Source organism: Hibiscus syriacus, unplaced genomic scaffold, assembly GCF_006381635.1.
Source record: "Hibiscus syriacus cultivar Baekdansim isolate YM2019G1 unplaced genomic scaffold, ASM638163v2 tig00003041_pilon, whole genome shotgun sequence".
NCBI classification, from domain to species: domain Eukaryota; kingdom Viridiplantae; phylum Streptophyta; class Magnoliopsida; order Malvales; family Malvaceae; genus Hibiscus; species Hibiscus syriacus.
Window position 1 is genome coordinate 1,083,802 of NW_024061960.1, and position 18,149 is coordinate 1,101,950.

The window sequence follows — 18,149 nt, forward strand, 5'->3', positions numbered from 1 at the left end:
AAAATGGGGGCTCTTAGTGGTTGCTTAGGGTGCTCTCTTTAATAGCCAACTCTGATTATACATAGGTGTATTCAGTTCGTTTATGTTTACAAGCAAGTTCCTTTATATGCTCGTTTATCGTCTAGTTCGTTAATGTTCATTAACAAGCTCATTTAATAACTCGTTTACAATCTCGTTTACAATTGATTTTTTAAATTTCAGATATTGGTGAATATATATATTAAATTGAACACATTATGAAATTTAGAGTTTAAACTATGAAATTTAAGGAGTTTAAGCATTAGTAGCGTAATTTTATCATTTTTAGCTTGCAAATGAAAATATTCATGAGTACTAAATGAACTTATTTGCGAACAACACTAAACAAACACATAAACAAATATGTTCACGAATGTTAATTGAACATGTTCACGAATGCTAAACGAACAAACACGAACCGAACAATAGCACCTTTAAAAGTAAATAAACGAACACGAACACAACCTTATTCGCTCACACTTAGTTCATTTACACTCCTAACACTACACTAAATAACTCTCTTTTTATGTCCTCTTAAACTATAAAATATTGGTATTTTTAGCATTCAATCTTACCAACATTTATAAATTTGCCTCACTTTTATAATGGATGGATTAATATGCTCCTAAAACTATTCTACAAGGACTAATTTGTGAATTTAAACGAAAGTATAAAAAGAAAACTGAAAATGTAGAAGCAAGACATTAAGAATGAAAACTAATCATTCGGAATAGAAATCTTCTCTCCAACTAAATAAATTCGTTATTTAATTTGTGATTATTATATAGACTAATTACGCGATCATCTTCACACCATATTCCATAGCATCATTGTATTTCTCATCGATTATCCTTTTTCCCCGTTGCTCAACCGTATCGGACCCTACTGGCTGCATGCCGTTTACGTAACGATACGGCCACAATAACACCGCCACGGCAACAGCTCCGAAGCTGCATGCTGACAAGAACCCGGCGATGCTAACAAACAGCACGGCGCCAATAGGGAACCACACGGGGCTAGAAACCAAGATCAACGGCATGAAAAAGATGAACCCGAGAATGGTGGCGGTGGCGGAGAGGCCGGTGAGAACTATGAGAATGGAGGCAAGAATGAAGAGGGTGATGAAAAGGAGAAGTTGACCGTAGTCTGGTGCAAGGGCCTTGAGTTTCTGTAACAAAGTACTGGACTTGGAACTCTGGTGGCTTGGACGATGATCGGCCATGGTTGGGAGGTTGAAGGAGAAAGGGTGAAAAGGAATGAAATGATATAGGAGGAGAAAAGAACGGAGACCATTGATTGACCTTTTCTTTTTGAGTACATTCATAATCATGGATGGTGGGTGTTTAACTCTTTATTAAGGGTATTATCTACTTTATTTTGAGATAATGGTTGCTTTTGCCCTAAAAATTGGATATCCTCACTTTATTCGATCTTTATTAACTCAAAATTTTAAGTATGTAATACATTTAATTATTTTTTAAGTTTTATAATCAAAATCATATTACTAATTTGCTATGAAAATGATTCACATTTCGATCTGTTTGATTTTAATCATTAATTTAATAAAAATTAATTTGGATCTCTTATGTTTATGGTTAGTTTAATTTTGATCCTTCAAGCATTAACTTTTATTAATCTAATAAGAAATTTGACTTTGACATTTAAATAATAAAATAAAAACCACTTAAATGATCGTACGTATTTTAGTCATTAATTTAATAAAAATTAATTTGGATCTCTTATGTTTATGGTTAGTTTAATTTTGATCCTTCAAGCATTAACTTTTATTAATCTAATAAGAAATTTGACTTTGACATTTAAATAATAAAATAAAAACCACTTAAATGATCGTACGTCATACTTACAAGAAAAAGCAGAAGAAATTCTAAAATTATGAATTCCTCGCCATTTCAGCACCACATAGATCTAGGACTGTAAACGAACAGAGTCGATCTAGAGTACTGATGAAATTAACTCAACTCGAAAGGTATAAAATTTAGCTGAACTCAACTCGAAAACGAATAAATTTAAAATTATCAAGTTCAACTCAATTCAAAAGTCCATAAGCTTAAAATTTTAAAACTCGACTTGGATTTTAAAAAATTTAAACTCAAAACATTCTTAGATTTAACTCAATTGAAGCTTAAATTTGAGCCCGAATCTAAACCACAAGTACATGAAAATTTTATATTATATTTTTTCAACATAAATATTAATTTTACTAATAATTTAATTTAAAAATTAAAAATTAATATATTATTTTTTCGAGTCGCTCTCGAATTTTTCGAGTGAGTATCAAATAACTCGCTTCTACTAATTAAAAGCTTGAGTCAAGTCCATTCAATTTCAGTGTTAATTGAATTTTGTCCTAATCGATCTCGAATAACTCATGATCTATCTCGTATCATTTACAATCCTATCTAGATCAACCCAACGAGTGGTTTTCATGGCTGCAAATGTAGAAAACAAATCATCTCCTTGCTTCATTTCTCTCCCTCTCTCTTTATATCCGATTAGTTTTCCTTTAAAAATTCCTTCCACCGCTAAACAAATGGGGTAACTTAAACAAAGACCGGTCTAGTGAATTGCCTATTCATGACTAACACAAGAAGCAAAAATCGTAAAAACTTAAGCATTGGTGACATAAACCAGAAACGCCGACTCTTTCTATTTATTAAAGACTAGACTTTTGAGATTTGAGTTGATTCGACAATGGCATAAAATTATGATTTTGATGTAAAGAATGATCTAGTTACCACGTGATTACAATAACATATTTCATGGTACCATCTTCGCCAAAATGGATTCCTTTTTGACTCTCTGTGAAGAGCTTTCATTCTGCATAAAATCTAACAGGTACTATATCAACAAATACTCCTTCCGATACTCGCGCACGATCACAGGTACACTCGTGGGAGGGATCTGAGCCACAAAACAATATAATGAATCAAAATCTGCTAATGCAACTAACCTCAGGCAAGCTTTGAGCATCTAAACCATCTAATCCTACCAAGAAAGAAGGGTAAATGGCCAACAAAGTATAAATAAACAATGAACGCAGAGGACTTGGGTATTCCTTGGATTTCAAGGGATGAATACACCTTAATATGAAATCTCCACCAAGGGAAGGAAGATATTTTGATACTACTTACCATGCCGTAATCTGTGACAATCACTGAGATGTAATCTGAAGGAGTGGCATCGTATCTGTTGTGATTCACACCAAGGTAAGAGGTTTAGAGTCATTTAGAGGTCATCATTAAATCAAATAGTTTCTTTCTTTGGAAGAATAGATCTAAAAGCTTACTTTAAATTAAGAAGTTGATGGCTTTCCTTTTGTTTATCAATCAATTTATCCAGATAATTCACATCCACTCTTCCTGGGACCATTGATATGGCATCTGGATCACCTGCAAGGTAGTCCAAAAGGAAGGCTTAAGTTGTCTACTACAAAATAGAATGTGATATACCTAGGAGAAAAAGGAGATTGAAAGTCCAATCCAAGCCTTCTCAAGTCCAATCCAAGCCTTCTCTCTTTTTTGAAAATAAATTTTTCATTTCTTTTTGGAAAAAGGAAGAAGGGAGAGAGTTTTGACCTGTATAAACACCAACATACCTAGCTCATTAAAGCAGATTGAATCAAGCTGCACCCTTTCATGAAATTTATATGCTTCACAGCAGACCAAAACTGGAACATGGAATGCATGAGCAACCATAGCAACAGATGCAGTTCCAACCCTTGAGTATACAGTTCCATTAGAAAATATCGAGGAAGCCCCAAGAAAAACTCGGGTGACTTCATGCATGACATAAGAAATAGCATTTAATTGAGTATAAGTACAACTCAGGCCCTTTGCCACCAGCCTCCGAAGCAGCTTTTGGCCTTCAAGCATCGGACGTGAGTCTACCACCACAACTCGAAACCGTTTCCCAAGCTCATGGGCATACAAAAAAATCATTTCAACAACACATGATGATCCATATGTCAGAAGAACATCGCCGTCTCTGATCTTTGTAGCAGCATGCCTAACTATTACCTTATCAGCAAGAACTATCTTCTCATTTATGAAACGATCAATGTCAGAACAAAGGGTTGCTTTTGCTTCTGATTCAGAGAGAGCTAGTGGTAACCTGGTAATACGACTCTTCAGAAACCTGATTGCATTTCCCATGCTCATAGAAAGTGGGCGGCATTCAATCAGAAAAGAAACAAAACCACCAATTTTGGAAGTTAAATCTCTGTTGAGGGTTTTTTCTGGTGGTGTCGAATAGTCTTTGATAGCTTCCCGGAATGCCTGAAGCATTGCGATACAACGAGCATTTCCTCCTGACAAATCTCCAGTCAAATACTTCAATCCAACCTGAAAATTTCATACAACATAACATTTGCCAGGAAGTCATTTCTCTGTTATCAACTTAAAAGATAGGAAAAAAATATGTTTTATTACTTTCCAAATAAATAGAAACCAGAGGAATTCATGCACCATGCAATAATTAACATGTTCCATCATTCTGATTCTGTTTCCCAGTTCCCACAATATATCCTCACACCAAGTACACCGAAATTTACAGAATTTGAAATAACAGAACCTTTAAAACTTCGAGAAAGAGAAAAACAGAAAAGGAGTTCATGAAGCTAACAAATCAAAGGTTGATGTAGCGTTCTCAACGATAAGTTCGCATTGTCAATGTTATCATTATCCAGGATATTTAGCATGCATCAAATTTTTAAAGGGGAAACATCTACCCCACCACCCCTCTTTTATTTTTCATTTTTGTCAAAATTATAAAATTAAAAGTTAAATTGCAGAAACAGCTACCATAAGGAACTTCCATTTACTTCCCTTTAGACAATTGGTCAGATAGGAAGGCTGAAAAAGCTCAACTTTAACTAAGAGGTAAGAGTACCTTGTACACAGCAGGATGCATCTCATGAAGTTCAAAAAATTTTGATTCCAAATAAGGAAGCTGAGATCCATTTTTGTGTGGCGGAAGATGGCGAAAGAGTTCAACTCTATTCCTAGCTTCAGGTTGATTCAATACAGACCGCCTTTTAGCCTTACCCACACGACTCGCATCATCAAATTGCATACGTGGAGGAGGAAGATCTTTCTTCCTCTCTTTCTCTACTGGCCGATCAACTCCTATTCTTTCAGAAGCAGCAACTGAAGATGCAGCTGGAGGACCATCTTTCTTTTGTGGTGGCTGCTTCATGTGTTTAGAAGAAGCAGCTCCTCCAGGTGTACTGGATTTATTTGCCTCAGCTATAAAATTAAAATTAAAACCTTTTAGTGCCAAGGGCAAAGCTAACAAATTATATGCCAATAGAAAACTGAGTGCAATTGGTCAGAACAAATATAAACATAAAATGAATGTAACAAAACTCATCTTTCATCAAAATCAGAAAAGCCATTGCCTATGTTAACAAATATGAACAAATACTAAGTAAACGCTAACAGACTTCAAGAAGCTATTCAATTCTTGAATGTCATAGGAGTTGAAACCAGAAACTAGTTGAGCTGCTTGCTAATTATTCAAACTTGGCTCATTAGATTAGAAAACAAATAAAGCTAGACTTTGATGATGAACCCGCTTCGTAATATCTATTTCTCTTTCAATGAGATTAGGAACCTCTTACTTTAAGGCAAGGGGGAAAGTTTGCAACTGATTACAATATGAACCAGAGAAAATCGTTTATAATAATCATATATAAAAATTATACGGCATTTGCAATTTAAGACATAAATACAGTTAGATAAATAAGTACAGTATTTATTAATTGTATGGTAATCATTATACCTTGCATGTTTCTTTGAGTCACATGTCATTTCCAACATATTTGTACTGCATCCTTTAGATCTGTTTTCAAATACCCAATCCTAGTCTCTAATGTTTCCCACATCCACCATCAATTTCGCAAATATTACTAATATATGTTAAAACTAACCTACTTTGGGATGAAAGGGACAATCAGATAAACTATATATTTTGTTCAGTTTAATTCAAATAACAGTACTTCAAAGTTACCCATAGGCATAAAATGAAGAAAAGACTGTTTTGAACCTTTAGAAGCAGCTTTAGCAGCCCGTTGAGATTCCTGCAAGGCACGCCTCTCAGCCTTCGTTGTTTTCGCTTTTAGAGGTTTTGAATTTGATGCCTGCTCCTTTTGCGCTTCGCTTTTTTCTGCAATGAAACTTTGTTTTAGGAAACCCCAGTTATTCCAAATACTTTGAAACTTATTATATCTAAAGAAACATTAATACCAGGCAGTGGATTCTTAGCTTCAAGTGCAGCAACACTTTCCGGTTGCTTCACTGGAGAGAAATTGAAACCGCCACTGGGCAAACTTGTCGCAAACTTCGCTGAATTACTCCTCCGATACCAGTCCGTCCCCTCCGAGAACTCTTCATCACTAATTCGACTACGAGTGGGTGACTCCAACCACAACACCGACTCCGAGGGGTTGTAGCTTCCGACAGTAGCATGATCTCCAGCGTTTCCACGTCCAGGAACGGGAAGAGCGGAGGTGCGTCCGCCAAGGTTGTCGGAGAGGTGACGCGCCGGCGGAATCATGACCGGAGAGAGGGTGTTGCTGGCGGGAGATTCAGAGAGTGGCGGCGAATCGGAGGTTGGAGGGCCTGATTGGGAGCGTGTAGGAGGAGGGTGCTGCGCCGGCGTGTTGGGGGTGAAGAAGCCGACTTGGCGGACTCTGGGGACGGCACGTGAGACACGACGCGTGTCCATGGAAACTTGCCGTTCGTTCGAAGAAGCTGTTATTTTGTATAAAAGAAAATAAGTTAGGGTTTGGAAATCATGCAAATTAGGGTGAAGAGGAAGATATGAAGACCATTTACAAAGAAGAACGATTTATTTACTTCACTTTTTTTTAAAAAAAAACTTTTAATATTCGCTACAGTTGTTAGATTAGAGGAGAACTTTTTTTTTTTAATTCTGTTTGATTGGCTGTAATTGATTTTTCGGAAAATGAATTACTGAAATTTGAATTATTGAAATTTGAATTACTGAAAAATGAATTATTGGAATTTGAATTCTGGAAAATGAATTACATTTCTGAAAAATGAATTACATTTCTGGAAAACATCTGAAAAATATTTTATGATGTTTGAAAGATATTATTTAAACCTTTTTTCTACTAGTTGAAGAGTTTTTTAAAAATTATTTATTACAAATATTAAATATAATAAATAATATTATTTATCATAAAACTTAATATTATTATTTTAAAATATTAAAATAATTTATTTATTATTAAATATTATTTTTATAATTTTATTAATAAAAATATTAATATTGGTATATTTTAGTGAAATAAAATATTATATATTATATTAATTATTTATTAAAGTAATAGTGTTATATTATATTTTAAAAATATTAATTAGTATATTTTAAATATCTTTACGAAAATATTATTTAAATATATAAATAATATTATTCATTATTAAATATATAAAAATTATTATATATTATTAAAATAAAAATATAATATCTTATATTATTATAATATAATTGATTATTTTATATAATATTAAAAATATAATATTATATTATTATAAATATTAATAAATATATTTTAAATATTTTAATAATTAATATTTTGATGAAAATGATATTAAAATATTTTATTAATATTAAATTCATAAAATAAAATTATTTTGAGTATTTTTGCTTTGAAGTGAAAAGTTCGGAAAATGAATTACGGAAAATGAATCCGTAAGTCATTTTACAGAAAACACAAAGAAAATTCTGTTATTAAGAAAATGAATTACATTCCGGAAAACGAATTACGTGAAACAAACACGGGAAAACATTTTTCGGAAAACGAATTACGTGAAACAAACACGGAAAAATATTTTCCAGAAAACGAATTACATGAAACAAATATGAGATTTCGGGAAAACCAATTCCGTAATTGGTTTTACGTTAAACAAACACACCTTAGTGGAGAATAAGTTTTCACTTAGCCTCTTGTTTATGTTTTCTCTTTTTGATGTTTTTTTTATAAGTCTAAGGATAATCAAAATACTCGAACCCTATGAGTCTCGACTCGACTCTATAAAAACATTTTTTTTAAAAATTTTGAGGTTCAGGGAGGTTTATATAGTATATAAGTTCGAGCGGGGCGAGATTGCGTTTAAGGTAAAAAAATCATCGATCTGACCCGACCCGGTTAATTTATATTTTTTTTATATAAAATATATTTAATATTTTAGGAATTTTAATTTTATATTATTAAAATATGTTTTTAAATTATTAAAAATATAAAAATTATTATAAAATATACTATTTTAACCATTTAAAATTATAATAAATAATTATAAATATATAAAATATATTATTTTTTAATTATTTTAAAATATTAATATATTCAGTTTGGGTAGGATTGGGGTCGGGTTTAGCCTAAAAATCAGAAAGGGTTCGGGTGGAAGAAAACTAAAATTTATCAGGATGGGACGAGGTCGGATATAAGAAATATGTTCATAAATCGAGGTCGGAGAGGCTAAAAACCCAACCCGTCCCGACCCATGCACATCCCTAGATAAGTCTTCTCTTTTAGTTTCATTTAACTTTAAAACTGATAATGTCTTAAAAAATAATTAAACCAAAAAATTTTAGGAGGATCAGGACTTAATTTTAATGGTTTTAAAATTTTTAAAGACTTAAAATACAATTAAACCGTAACAGTTGGGATAGGCTATATCCCCTTCCGCCTTCACATGTTCCATCACTGATTTTATGTTTTGTCTAACTTAAAATTTTATGTTTTTCAATCATATTCGTTTCTATCGATTTTTAATCTTAAATTAAGCTACCATTTTAGAATTTCACATTAGGTACGCATGTATGCTTGAAAATAATAGTCCTTTAAAAATGTTATTGTTATACAAATTATTTTCTATTATGAATAAAATTATAAATTTAATAAAATACCTATGTAGGCAAAAGTGTTACATTTAATTATCTCATTTCTCATTTATATTAGAAAAAAATCATAAAATAAAATAAATAGGGAACTAAATCGTCAAGTACTCGCTACATCGAATATTGCCGCCTGTGGTCTGATATGTGAACTCGTGAAACGTAACAAGCCGATTATTCTTATTCCAGTAGACAGGTTAACAAGTTAGAAACTACCAAACATATTTTGTTATTTATATTTATATAATTATGTAATTATAATTTACAGTACCAAACAAAATTAAAAAAAATACTTTCACCTTACCAATCAGACATGTTTATAAGATTATGAACAAAGAAGAAAATAGAAAAGAATTAGGGAGGGGGGGACAAAATGAATCTAATGCAGTCGATTCAATAAGGCTATACCAGCTCTCGCCAAGGAGAGAATAGATAGACCACGACGAATCTAAAAATATTTTTTAGGGTTGTAAATACGCATATATTAACAACAAAATTTTTTTGTATGAGATGAATATAAATAGAACTTTAAGGTAAATACCATCAGTAAGAATAGATAACCGGCGTAACGAAATTCGGATTTGAACACTTGCATCTGTCACTAGATGGGACCTCAACTGGACCACAAGGAGCTAAGCCTGGATGCCAGTTTCGCACTCTTGTAGTCGTCTCTAAGCTGAATAAACCAGAGTAATACAATACCCGAATCAAAACTAGCAACCTTCACAAACAAAAATGACCCCTTTCATCTCATCTTTTCTTTTCAATTTTTTATACCTAATAGATTTCAATTTGAAACTTTCATAATGTCATCATTTCTTTTAAGCCAATCGACTTAGTAGATCATCATTTATTATGAACTGCATACACCAAGTAAGAACATAATTTAAAGTTGCAAAGTTAATATTTGTAAAATACAACTATATAGTAAACTTCAAGTCCGGGTTATTTTTGTATTCAAGTGGTTTTTCGAGTTTGGGTTGATTGAGATAGGATCAAGAAATTGTTTGAACTTGAGAGTTGTCCTATAGAAAATTTTCACCATCTTTTGAGTCCAAACAATCAATAAATGCTGGCACCATGGCCTACTACTTTCCAAGGCTCTAGAGCAAATTTGTTTGAACTTGATAGTTGTCTAACTACCATGTGTCTAGGGACGAGTACAAAATTTTATGTTAGGAGGAGTGAACTTGTAAAGTTTAGGGGAGAAATTATAAAATTTTAGGGGAACATATTTTCAAAAGAAAATATATAAAATATATAAAAATTTGAAATTTTTAGGGGGCTGACCATCCTCACCCACCCCCTCTAGGTCCATCCCTTGATGTGTCCCTTACTTGGTGGGCCTTAGATTCAACAGATACCTCCTTCACCAATCGTATAATACAACTAGCTATTTGACTCCACATCAAACCAGAGTCTACCACATAAAACAAAATTGCTGAATATTATCAAGGGATGATGCCTCACTTAAAGAACTATTTCAAATGAATGGATGAACGACGAAACACAGTTTTTATAAGTTGGTTGAATGAAGTTCTTGATGTGTGAGAGTAATTTGTTCAATATCTAGTGTACACATAGAGTAATTTAGTAGACTCAAAAGTCATAGAAATATATAAACAATAATCAAGGGAATTAAAATTATAAACATCATACCAGTTCAGTCTGAAATGCTTGTTTGGTAAGACCCTCTAATGCAGTGAATGCAGCCTCGAGGACTCGAGAAAGATAAGCAACAACTCTAGACATGGCTATAGAAGAGATCTACAACAGAAAACTGAATTTGTTTAGTTCAATCATCAAGTAGTCAACAAAGAGGAACATAAATGAAGTTAAAATAGGCACCTTTATAAGCATCACCCTCCGCGCTAGACATTGCTGTTGCCATTTCTTCACAAGCAGCAGCATGAGCACCGTCCACAGGCAATAAGAGCCGAGATATAGAATTTGCAAAGTACTGCAGATGAAAGGTAAGATTAATTCAAAACCATGAAACCAAAATATTCTTTCATATGTGCACTTTTCTGTAAGAAACAACCAAGACATCGATGTACTTCCTGAATTATGACCACACTACTGCCAGAACATTGTACTGCGACCATGAAAGATTTGAAACTGTTTTCACCGGAAGCTACAGCAGCTTCTGCCTGCTCATCAATTAATTAGCCACCCTTATTTGCATTATTTTTCATTAAATTGAAACTTAAAATGAATAAGATAAATCACAATTAGTTATGTACCTGAGAAGTAGCTGCAGCAGCCACCCTTCTACTAACACTTGTACCTATCACAAATCTTTCCCTCAAACCTGCAGCTTCAGTCAAGTTATCTCTAGCCCGTTCAAGTCCATCTGTTATGTATAGGCTAACCTGAAAAATGAGACATTGCAATTAATGTATTGGCTAACAAGTAGAATGGTATGCTTAATTAACCAACTTACTTGGTCGAGTAAGCAAGCGAACACTGCTCTTACATTGGCTGCAAGTGTAGCTGGCTGTCAAAGACATTACAATAAATTAATCATTGATGACATTTAAGTCATTATATATGGTTTCTTTCTCTCCACCCAGCCTTGGTTTCTTTTTAACAAACCAGTCATGGTGGTGGATACGGCCTTTGAATTGTACTGTTTAAAAGTTTTGAAACAAAATATTTGCCCAAATGGAGCCTAAGAAAACCCCAGAATGCTAAGATTTAAACAAATTTCAAGAGCAATATAGTTAATAGAAACATTGGAAACCCTCAATTTCTTCCCCTACATCCCCTTGTAGGTGTTCAGCCCAGTACCTTCAGTCATGTCTCGTGACATGCAGAGAAACTGCACAGAACTAAGTGAGCATAACTTTGAAAAGTGGATAAATTATTACCAACAAAGAAAATAACGTGCATCTGGATATTGCTTCTTCATTCCACCACACATACTCGGTTACAGCTGCAACAGATATCTCCGGGGGGGGGAGGGGGAGCCACTGAAGCCCCTCTAGAACGCCCTATTGTTACACTTAACTCTGAGACTTTCTGGCTTTCAGCACGCAGTTCTTCCAACTGCACAGCATCACAGATGTTACAGGCTGCAACAATGAAGCAAATAAAGCATTGAATCTTTAGGTGAACTAAATGCAAACCTTGGCTTGATACAGTTGTTTAAGAGAGGCTTGCTCATGTTCAGTATATTCATCCTTGTGAGAAGAAAAAAGAGACTCTGCAAGACCCGTAATAAAAACAAATTTCTGATTTAGTCATACAAGGAGCATAAAATAGCTATTGAGAGTGGTTACTTTCACATTTGTTGTTGGGAAAATAAACCCCTTGTAATCCAACAATCCATTTAGATCACAACATTAACAAAAATACTTGAAAAATAAAATAGAAAAAAAAACACAATAATTTAACGTGGAAAACTCCCAAATGGAGAAAAACCACATTGTCAAAAGACAACCAAGAGAAAAAATATTTACTATGTGGAAAATTATTACAACCACACTACAAACTATTTAACTCTCACACATGCCCAAAAGCTAAAGTACACCCCAAGAGAATTTCCCTTTAAATTCTCTACTAGTATAGCTAATAGCTTTCTAATACACCACTTGTATTTTGGTAATTGACATACATTTAACCAAAGGGAAATGTTCTATTTATAGGTTAAGAATTTTTCCATCCTTTGTTAATTTCCAATGTGGGATTTGGCCAATTTTTGTCAAAAACTAACAAATCTCCACATTGGCAAAAATTCCATACAATTCTTCACCATAAAAACAACAGCTACCTCAATAACACCATCAGCTATGATAGTCACGATTCTAAAAAACAAGAATTGTCATACTCCACCATAAGAGTATACACACTTGGAATTCACTAACTCCAAGAATTTTTACCTTGACCAGTTCATGTCGAAAAACTGCTAATAAGTTATGGTGCAACTTCTAATGTTGACTTTCTAGGAAGTTCATTAGCCATCGACATCAATTCCACCACACACCTTGCATCAACTGTCAACCAATGCCCATGTATAAATGTGGACATGCTACCTTTTCATACATCCTTTTCCATGGCAACTTAATTGGTAGCTATCATGCCATGAGGATATATATCTTTCTTTACAAAGCAAATTCATCGTCTTCATTTTCAAAGACGACTACATTAGTAGCATCACTTTTGGAGCCATTAGCCGAATTAGCTCCACCGTTTTTGCAATCCTTCTTTAGATGTCCACGTTGCCCACATCCCCAGCAGATAATTTTCCTTTTGGAGCCTTTATACTTCTTCCTATTTCCACAAACCGACAATGCTCCACTATCAGAAGATTTGTTCTCTCCATTTTTAGCCTTCTTTCTTCCGAAATCAGCTTACTTACCACTTCTGAAAAATTCACATTCTCTTTCCCGTACATTAAAACGGTTTGCATGTGCTCATAGGAAGATGGAAGAGACCAAATAAGTCTCAATGCTTTATCTTCATCATCAATCTCCACTCCAATAGATTCCAGTTCAGAAACAATCCCATTTAGTGCACTAAGGTGGTCATAAATTTTTGTACCTTCTTCCATTTGCAATTTGTGAAATTTCTCCTTCAAATATAACCTATTTGAAAGACTTTTAGCTTGATACATTTCCTCAAGCTTTTCCTAAAGCTCTTTTGTTGATGACCATCTAGCAACATTAGCAAGAACATTTTTGGCTAGACAGAGACGAATCTGACTTGCTGCTCTCATGTCTAACTCCTCCCATTCTTCTTCACTCATCTTGGATTTTCCCTTGTCTCCACTGCTGTCACTAGGTTTATCTGGTTCCTTTCCTTCGGACAAAGAAGCTGGCTTTCCCTTTAAGGCCTTATACAATCCAGACTGGATTAGTATATCCTTGACTTGTACTTGCCACAACCCAAAATTAATTCTCCCATCAAATTTCTCAATATCAAATCTGAAACTCATTTTTGCTCAACAATGCTACAGTGATCTCACACGTGAATAATGAGTGAACAATTGTGTCTACAAAATGCACTAAGAAAGTTTCCAGGAAAGATTGGCGGGACACAAATGGTACTGCTTAAGTCCCAACCTCCTTAGGCGATTATAGCCTTTGTGACAAAACTTTCTTGGCTGCACTTACTTACACAATACCACACTCAATAAACACAATAACGTATTTAAAGGACCTCCAATTGGACCACAACAATTTCTAAAAAATCTTTTCTGATGTAGAAGATCGGACAAAGCCACAACCACAGAGCATACTAAGAATTTTAAAGAAATTCCTACACCGCCTTAAAGTTTATCTTTTACCAAACCATTGACTCCGATACCAATTGTTGGGAAAATAAACCCCTTGTAATCCAACAAAACCTTTAGATCACAACATTAACAAAAATACTTGAAAAATAAAAGAGAAAAAAACACAATAATTTAACGTGAAAAACTCTCAAAATGGAGAAAAACCACAGGCGTTGTCAAAAGACAACCAAGAGAAAAAAATATTTACTATGTGGAAAATTATTACAACCACACTACAAAATATTTAACTCTCACACATGCCCAAAAGTTAAAGTACACCCCAAGAGAATAAATTCTTTTTAACGTGGAAAACTCCCAAATGGAGAAAAACCACAGGCGTTGTCAAAAGATAACCAAGAGAAAAAAATATTTACTATGTGGAAAATTATTACAACCACACTACAAAATATTTAACTCTCACACATGCCCAAAAGCTAAAGTACACCCCAAGAGAATTTTAAATTCTCTACTAATATAGCTAATAGCTTTCTAGTACACCACTTGTATTTTGGTGATTGACATACATTTAACCAAAGGGAAATGTTCTATTTATAGGCTAATAATTTTTCCATCATTTGTTAATTTTCAATGTGGGATTTGACCAATTTTTGCCAAAAACTAAAATTTGTTTCACTCATGTCACCTCTCTTGATTGTAATGCGACATTATACATTTCCATTTAACATTTCCAAATTCATCTGACACGATCATAATCTATTTTGGACTATTTTTATTAAATCTCATCAGTAGTTCCAAATAACCAACCCTAAACTATCTACTTTAATCAAATAATAGTGTATCTGATTCCAAAAATGCATTTAACATTATAGAAGGACAATGCACAACAAGGTGATCTGCAAAGGAGCTACTGTGATATTGTTACCTTCAACATCCAAATCACCACATCCAACGGCTCGCCGGTCTCTAGCAAGTTCTTGAGTCTTCTTATACGCCACAGCTAACACTCTCAGATACTGAAGCCTCAAGTGAAATATGATATAAAGTCAATCCTTACTTCTACTTACCATTAGAAAAAGATGACGTGGATGCTTCTTCTATAAGTTTACTTACCAATAAAATTCCACCTTCCACCATGGGACGTGGCAAGAGATGGCTTCTCCAGTAATTTGTCCAAAAGAGAAGTAACTCGCTGCAAGTGACATAGGAAACCAGCCATAATTAGAAAAAAAAATTACTCATAATGGTGATGCATCTGCATTGAAAAAATGCAATAATATGGGAACATGAAGGACATAATCAAGGCACCTGAACTAAGATTGACATAACATCATTAGGAGAAGGGAATACTGCCATAATTGTGGCAGCTTCTTTTTCATACAGTATCTGTGGGAGAAACAACATAGATACAAGAATTCTTTTTGATGAATTCAAGCCTTTGAATTTATATAAATATAACTAATCTCTTGGCCTGTAATTTCTTTGTATAATTTAGAAAGACAACGCCCAACATAGTTTGGAGAAATTCGGTCACCAAGAACTAAATTAGTGCTGAATTCATCACTTCCACATCAATGATTAACATGTTCCATCATTCTGATTCTGTTTCCCAGTTCCCACAATATATCCTCACACCAAGTACACCGAAATTTACAGAATTTGAAATAACAGAACCTTTAAAACTTCGAGAAAGAGAAAAACAGAAAAGGAGTTCATGAAGCTAACAAATCAAAGGTTGATGTAGCGTTCTCAACGATAAGTTTGCATTGTCAATGTTATCATTATCCAGGATATTTAGCATGCATCAAATTTTTAAAGGGGAAACATCTACCCCACCACCCCTCTTTTATTTTTCATTTTTGTCAAAATTATAAAATTAAAAGTTAAATTGCAGAAACAGCTACAATAAGGAACTTCCATTTACTTCCCTTTAGACAATTGGTCAGATAGGAAGGCTGAAAAAGCTCAACTTTAACTAAGAGGTAAGAGTACCTTGTACACAGCAGGATGCATCTCATGAAGTTCAAAAAATTTTGATTCCAAATAAGGAAGCTGAGATCCATTTTTGTGTGGCGGAAGATGGCGAAAGAGTTCAACTCTATTCCTAGCTTCAGGTTGATTCAATACAGACCGCCTTTTAGCCTTACCCACACGACTCGCATCATCAAATTGCATACGTGGAGGAGGAAGATCTTTCTTCCTCTCTTTCTCTACTGGCCGATCAACTCCTATTCTTTCAGAAGCAGCAACTGAAGATGCAGCTGGAGGACCATCTTTCTTTTGTGGTGGCTGCTTCATGTGTTTAGAAGAAGCAGCTCCTCCAGGTGTACTGGATTTATTTGCCTCAGCTATAAAATTAAAATTAAAACCTTTTAGTGCCAAGGGCAAAGCTAACAAATTATATGCCAATAGAAAACTGAGTGCAATTGGTCAGAACAAATATAAACATAAAATGAATGTAACAAAACTCATCTTTCATCAAAATCAGAAAAGCCATTGCCTATGTTAACAAACATGAACAAATACTAAGTAAACGCTAACAGACTTCAAGAAGCTATTCAATTCTTGAATGTCATAGGAGTTGAAACCAGAAACTAGTTGAGCTGCTTGCTAATTATTCAAACTTGGCTCATTAGATTAGAAAACAAATAAAGCTAGACTTTGATGATGAACCCGCTTCGTAATATCTATTTCTCTTTCAATGAGATTAGGAACCTCTTACTTTAAGGCAAGGGGGAAAGTTTGCAACTGATTACAATATGAACCAGAGAAAATCGTTTATAATAATCATATATAAAAATTATACGGCATTTGCAATTTAAGACATAAATACAGTTAGATAAATAAGTACAGTATTTATTAATTGTATGGTAATCATTATACCTTGCATGTTTCTTTGAGTCACATGTCATTTCCAACATATTTGTACTGCATCCTTTAGATCTGTTTTCAAATACCCAATCCTAGTCTCTAATGTTTCCCACATCCACCATCAATTTCGCAAATATTACTAATATATGTTAAAACTAACCTACTTTGGGATGAAAGGGACAATCAGATAAACTATATATTTTGTTCAGTTTAATTCAAATAACAGTACTTCAAAGTTACCCATAGGCATAAAATGAAGAAAAGACTGTTTTGAACCTTTAGAAGCAGCTTTAGCAGCCCGTTGAGATTCCTGCAAGGCACGCCTCTCAGCCTTCGTTGTTTTCGCTTTTAGAGGTTTTGAATTTGATGCCTGCTCCTTTTGCGCTTCGCTTTTTTCTGCAATGAAACTTTGTTTTAGGAAACCCCAGTTATTCCAAATACTTTGAAACTTATTATATCTAAAGAAACATTAATACCAGGCAGTGGATTCTTAGCTTCAAGTGCAGCAACACTTTCCGGTTGCTTCACTGGAGAGAAATTGAAACCGCCACTGGGCAAACTTGTCGCAAACTTCGCTGAATTACTCCTCCGATACCAGTCCGTCCCCTCCGAGAACTCTTCATCACTAATTCGACTACGAGTGGGTGACTCCAACCACAACACCGACTCCGAGGGGTTGTAGCTTCCGACAGTAGCATGATCTCCAGCGTTTCCACGTCCAGGAACGGGAAGAGCGGAGGTGCGTCCGCCAAGGTTGTCGGAGAGGTGACGCGCCGGCGGAATCATGACCGGAGAGAGGGTGTTGCTGGCGGGAGATTCAGAGAGTGGCGGCGAATCGGAGGTTGGAGGGCCTGATTGGGAGCGTGTAGGAGGAGGGTGCTGCGCCGGCGTGTTGGGGGTGAAGAAGCCGACTTGGCGGACTCTGGGGACGGCACGTGAGACACGACGCGTGTCCATGGAAACTTGCCGTTCGTTCGAAGAAGCTGTTATTTTGTATAAAAGAAAATAAGTTAGGGTTTGGAAATCATGCAAATTAGGGTGAAGAGGAAGATATGAAGACCATTTACAAAGAAGAACGATTTATTTA

General features: G+C 34.5%; 3 protein-coding genes and 1 pseudogene across 3 annotated transcripts; all 4 read right to left on the minus strand.

The window, feature by feature from the left end:
• Positions 1–811: 811 nt before the first annotated feature.
• LOC120167708 (oleosin-like) lies at positions 812–1,240 on the minus strand. Its single transcript, XM_039176645.1, has one exon. It carries the CDS (start codon positions 1,238–1,240, stop codon positions 812–814), a length of 429 nt encoding a protein of 142 aa, XP_039032576.1.
• A 1,417-nt stretch (positions 1,241–2,657) lies between these two features.
• LOC120168334 (translation initiation factor eIF-2B subunit delta-like) lies at positions 2,658–6,801 on the minus strand. The gene is made up of 7 exons (XM_039177094.1): positions 6,282–6,801; positions 6,082–6,201; positions 4,927–5,282; positions 3,635–4,379; positions 3,326–3,428; positions 3,171–3,225; positions 2,658–2,940 (listed from the first exon to the last, which is right to left on the minus strand). The coding sequence occupies exons 1-7, from the start codon at positions 6,760–6,762 to the stop codon at positions 2,878–2,880; spliced, it is 1,923 nt and encodes a 640-aa protein (XP_039033025.1). The 5' UTR covers positions 6,763–6,801; the 3' UTR covers positions 2,658–2,877.
• A 2,770-nt stretch (positions 6,802–9,571) lies between these two features.
• Positions 9,572–15,776, minus strand: LOC120167719 (annotated as a pseudogene).
• A 6-nt stretch (positions 15,777–15,782) lies between these two features.
• On the minus strand, positions 15,783–18,078 carry LOC120167731. Its single transcript, XM_039176660.1, has 4 exons — positions 17,539–18,078; positions 17,339–17,458; positions 16,184–16,539; positions 15,783–15,911 (listed from the first exon to the last, which is right to left on the minus strand). Exons 1-4 carry the CDS (start codon positions 18,017–18,019, stop codon positions 15,783–15,785), a joined length of 1,086 nt encoding a protein of 361 aa, XP_039032591.1. The 5' UTR covers positions 18,020–18,078.
• Between the last annotated feature and the right edge of the window lie 71 nt (positions 18,079–18,149).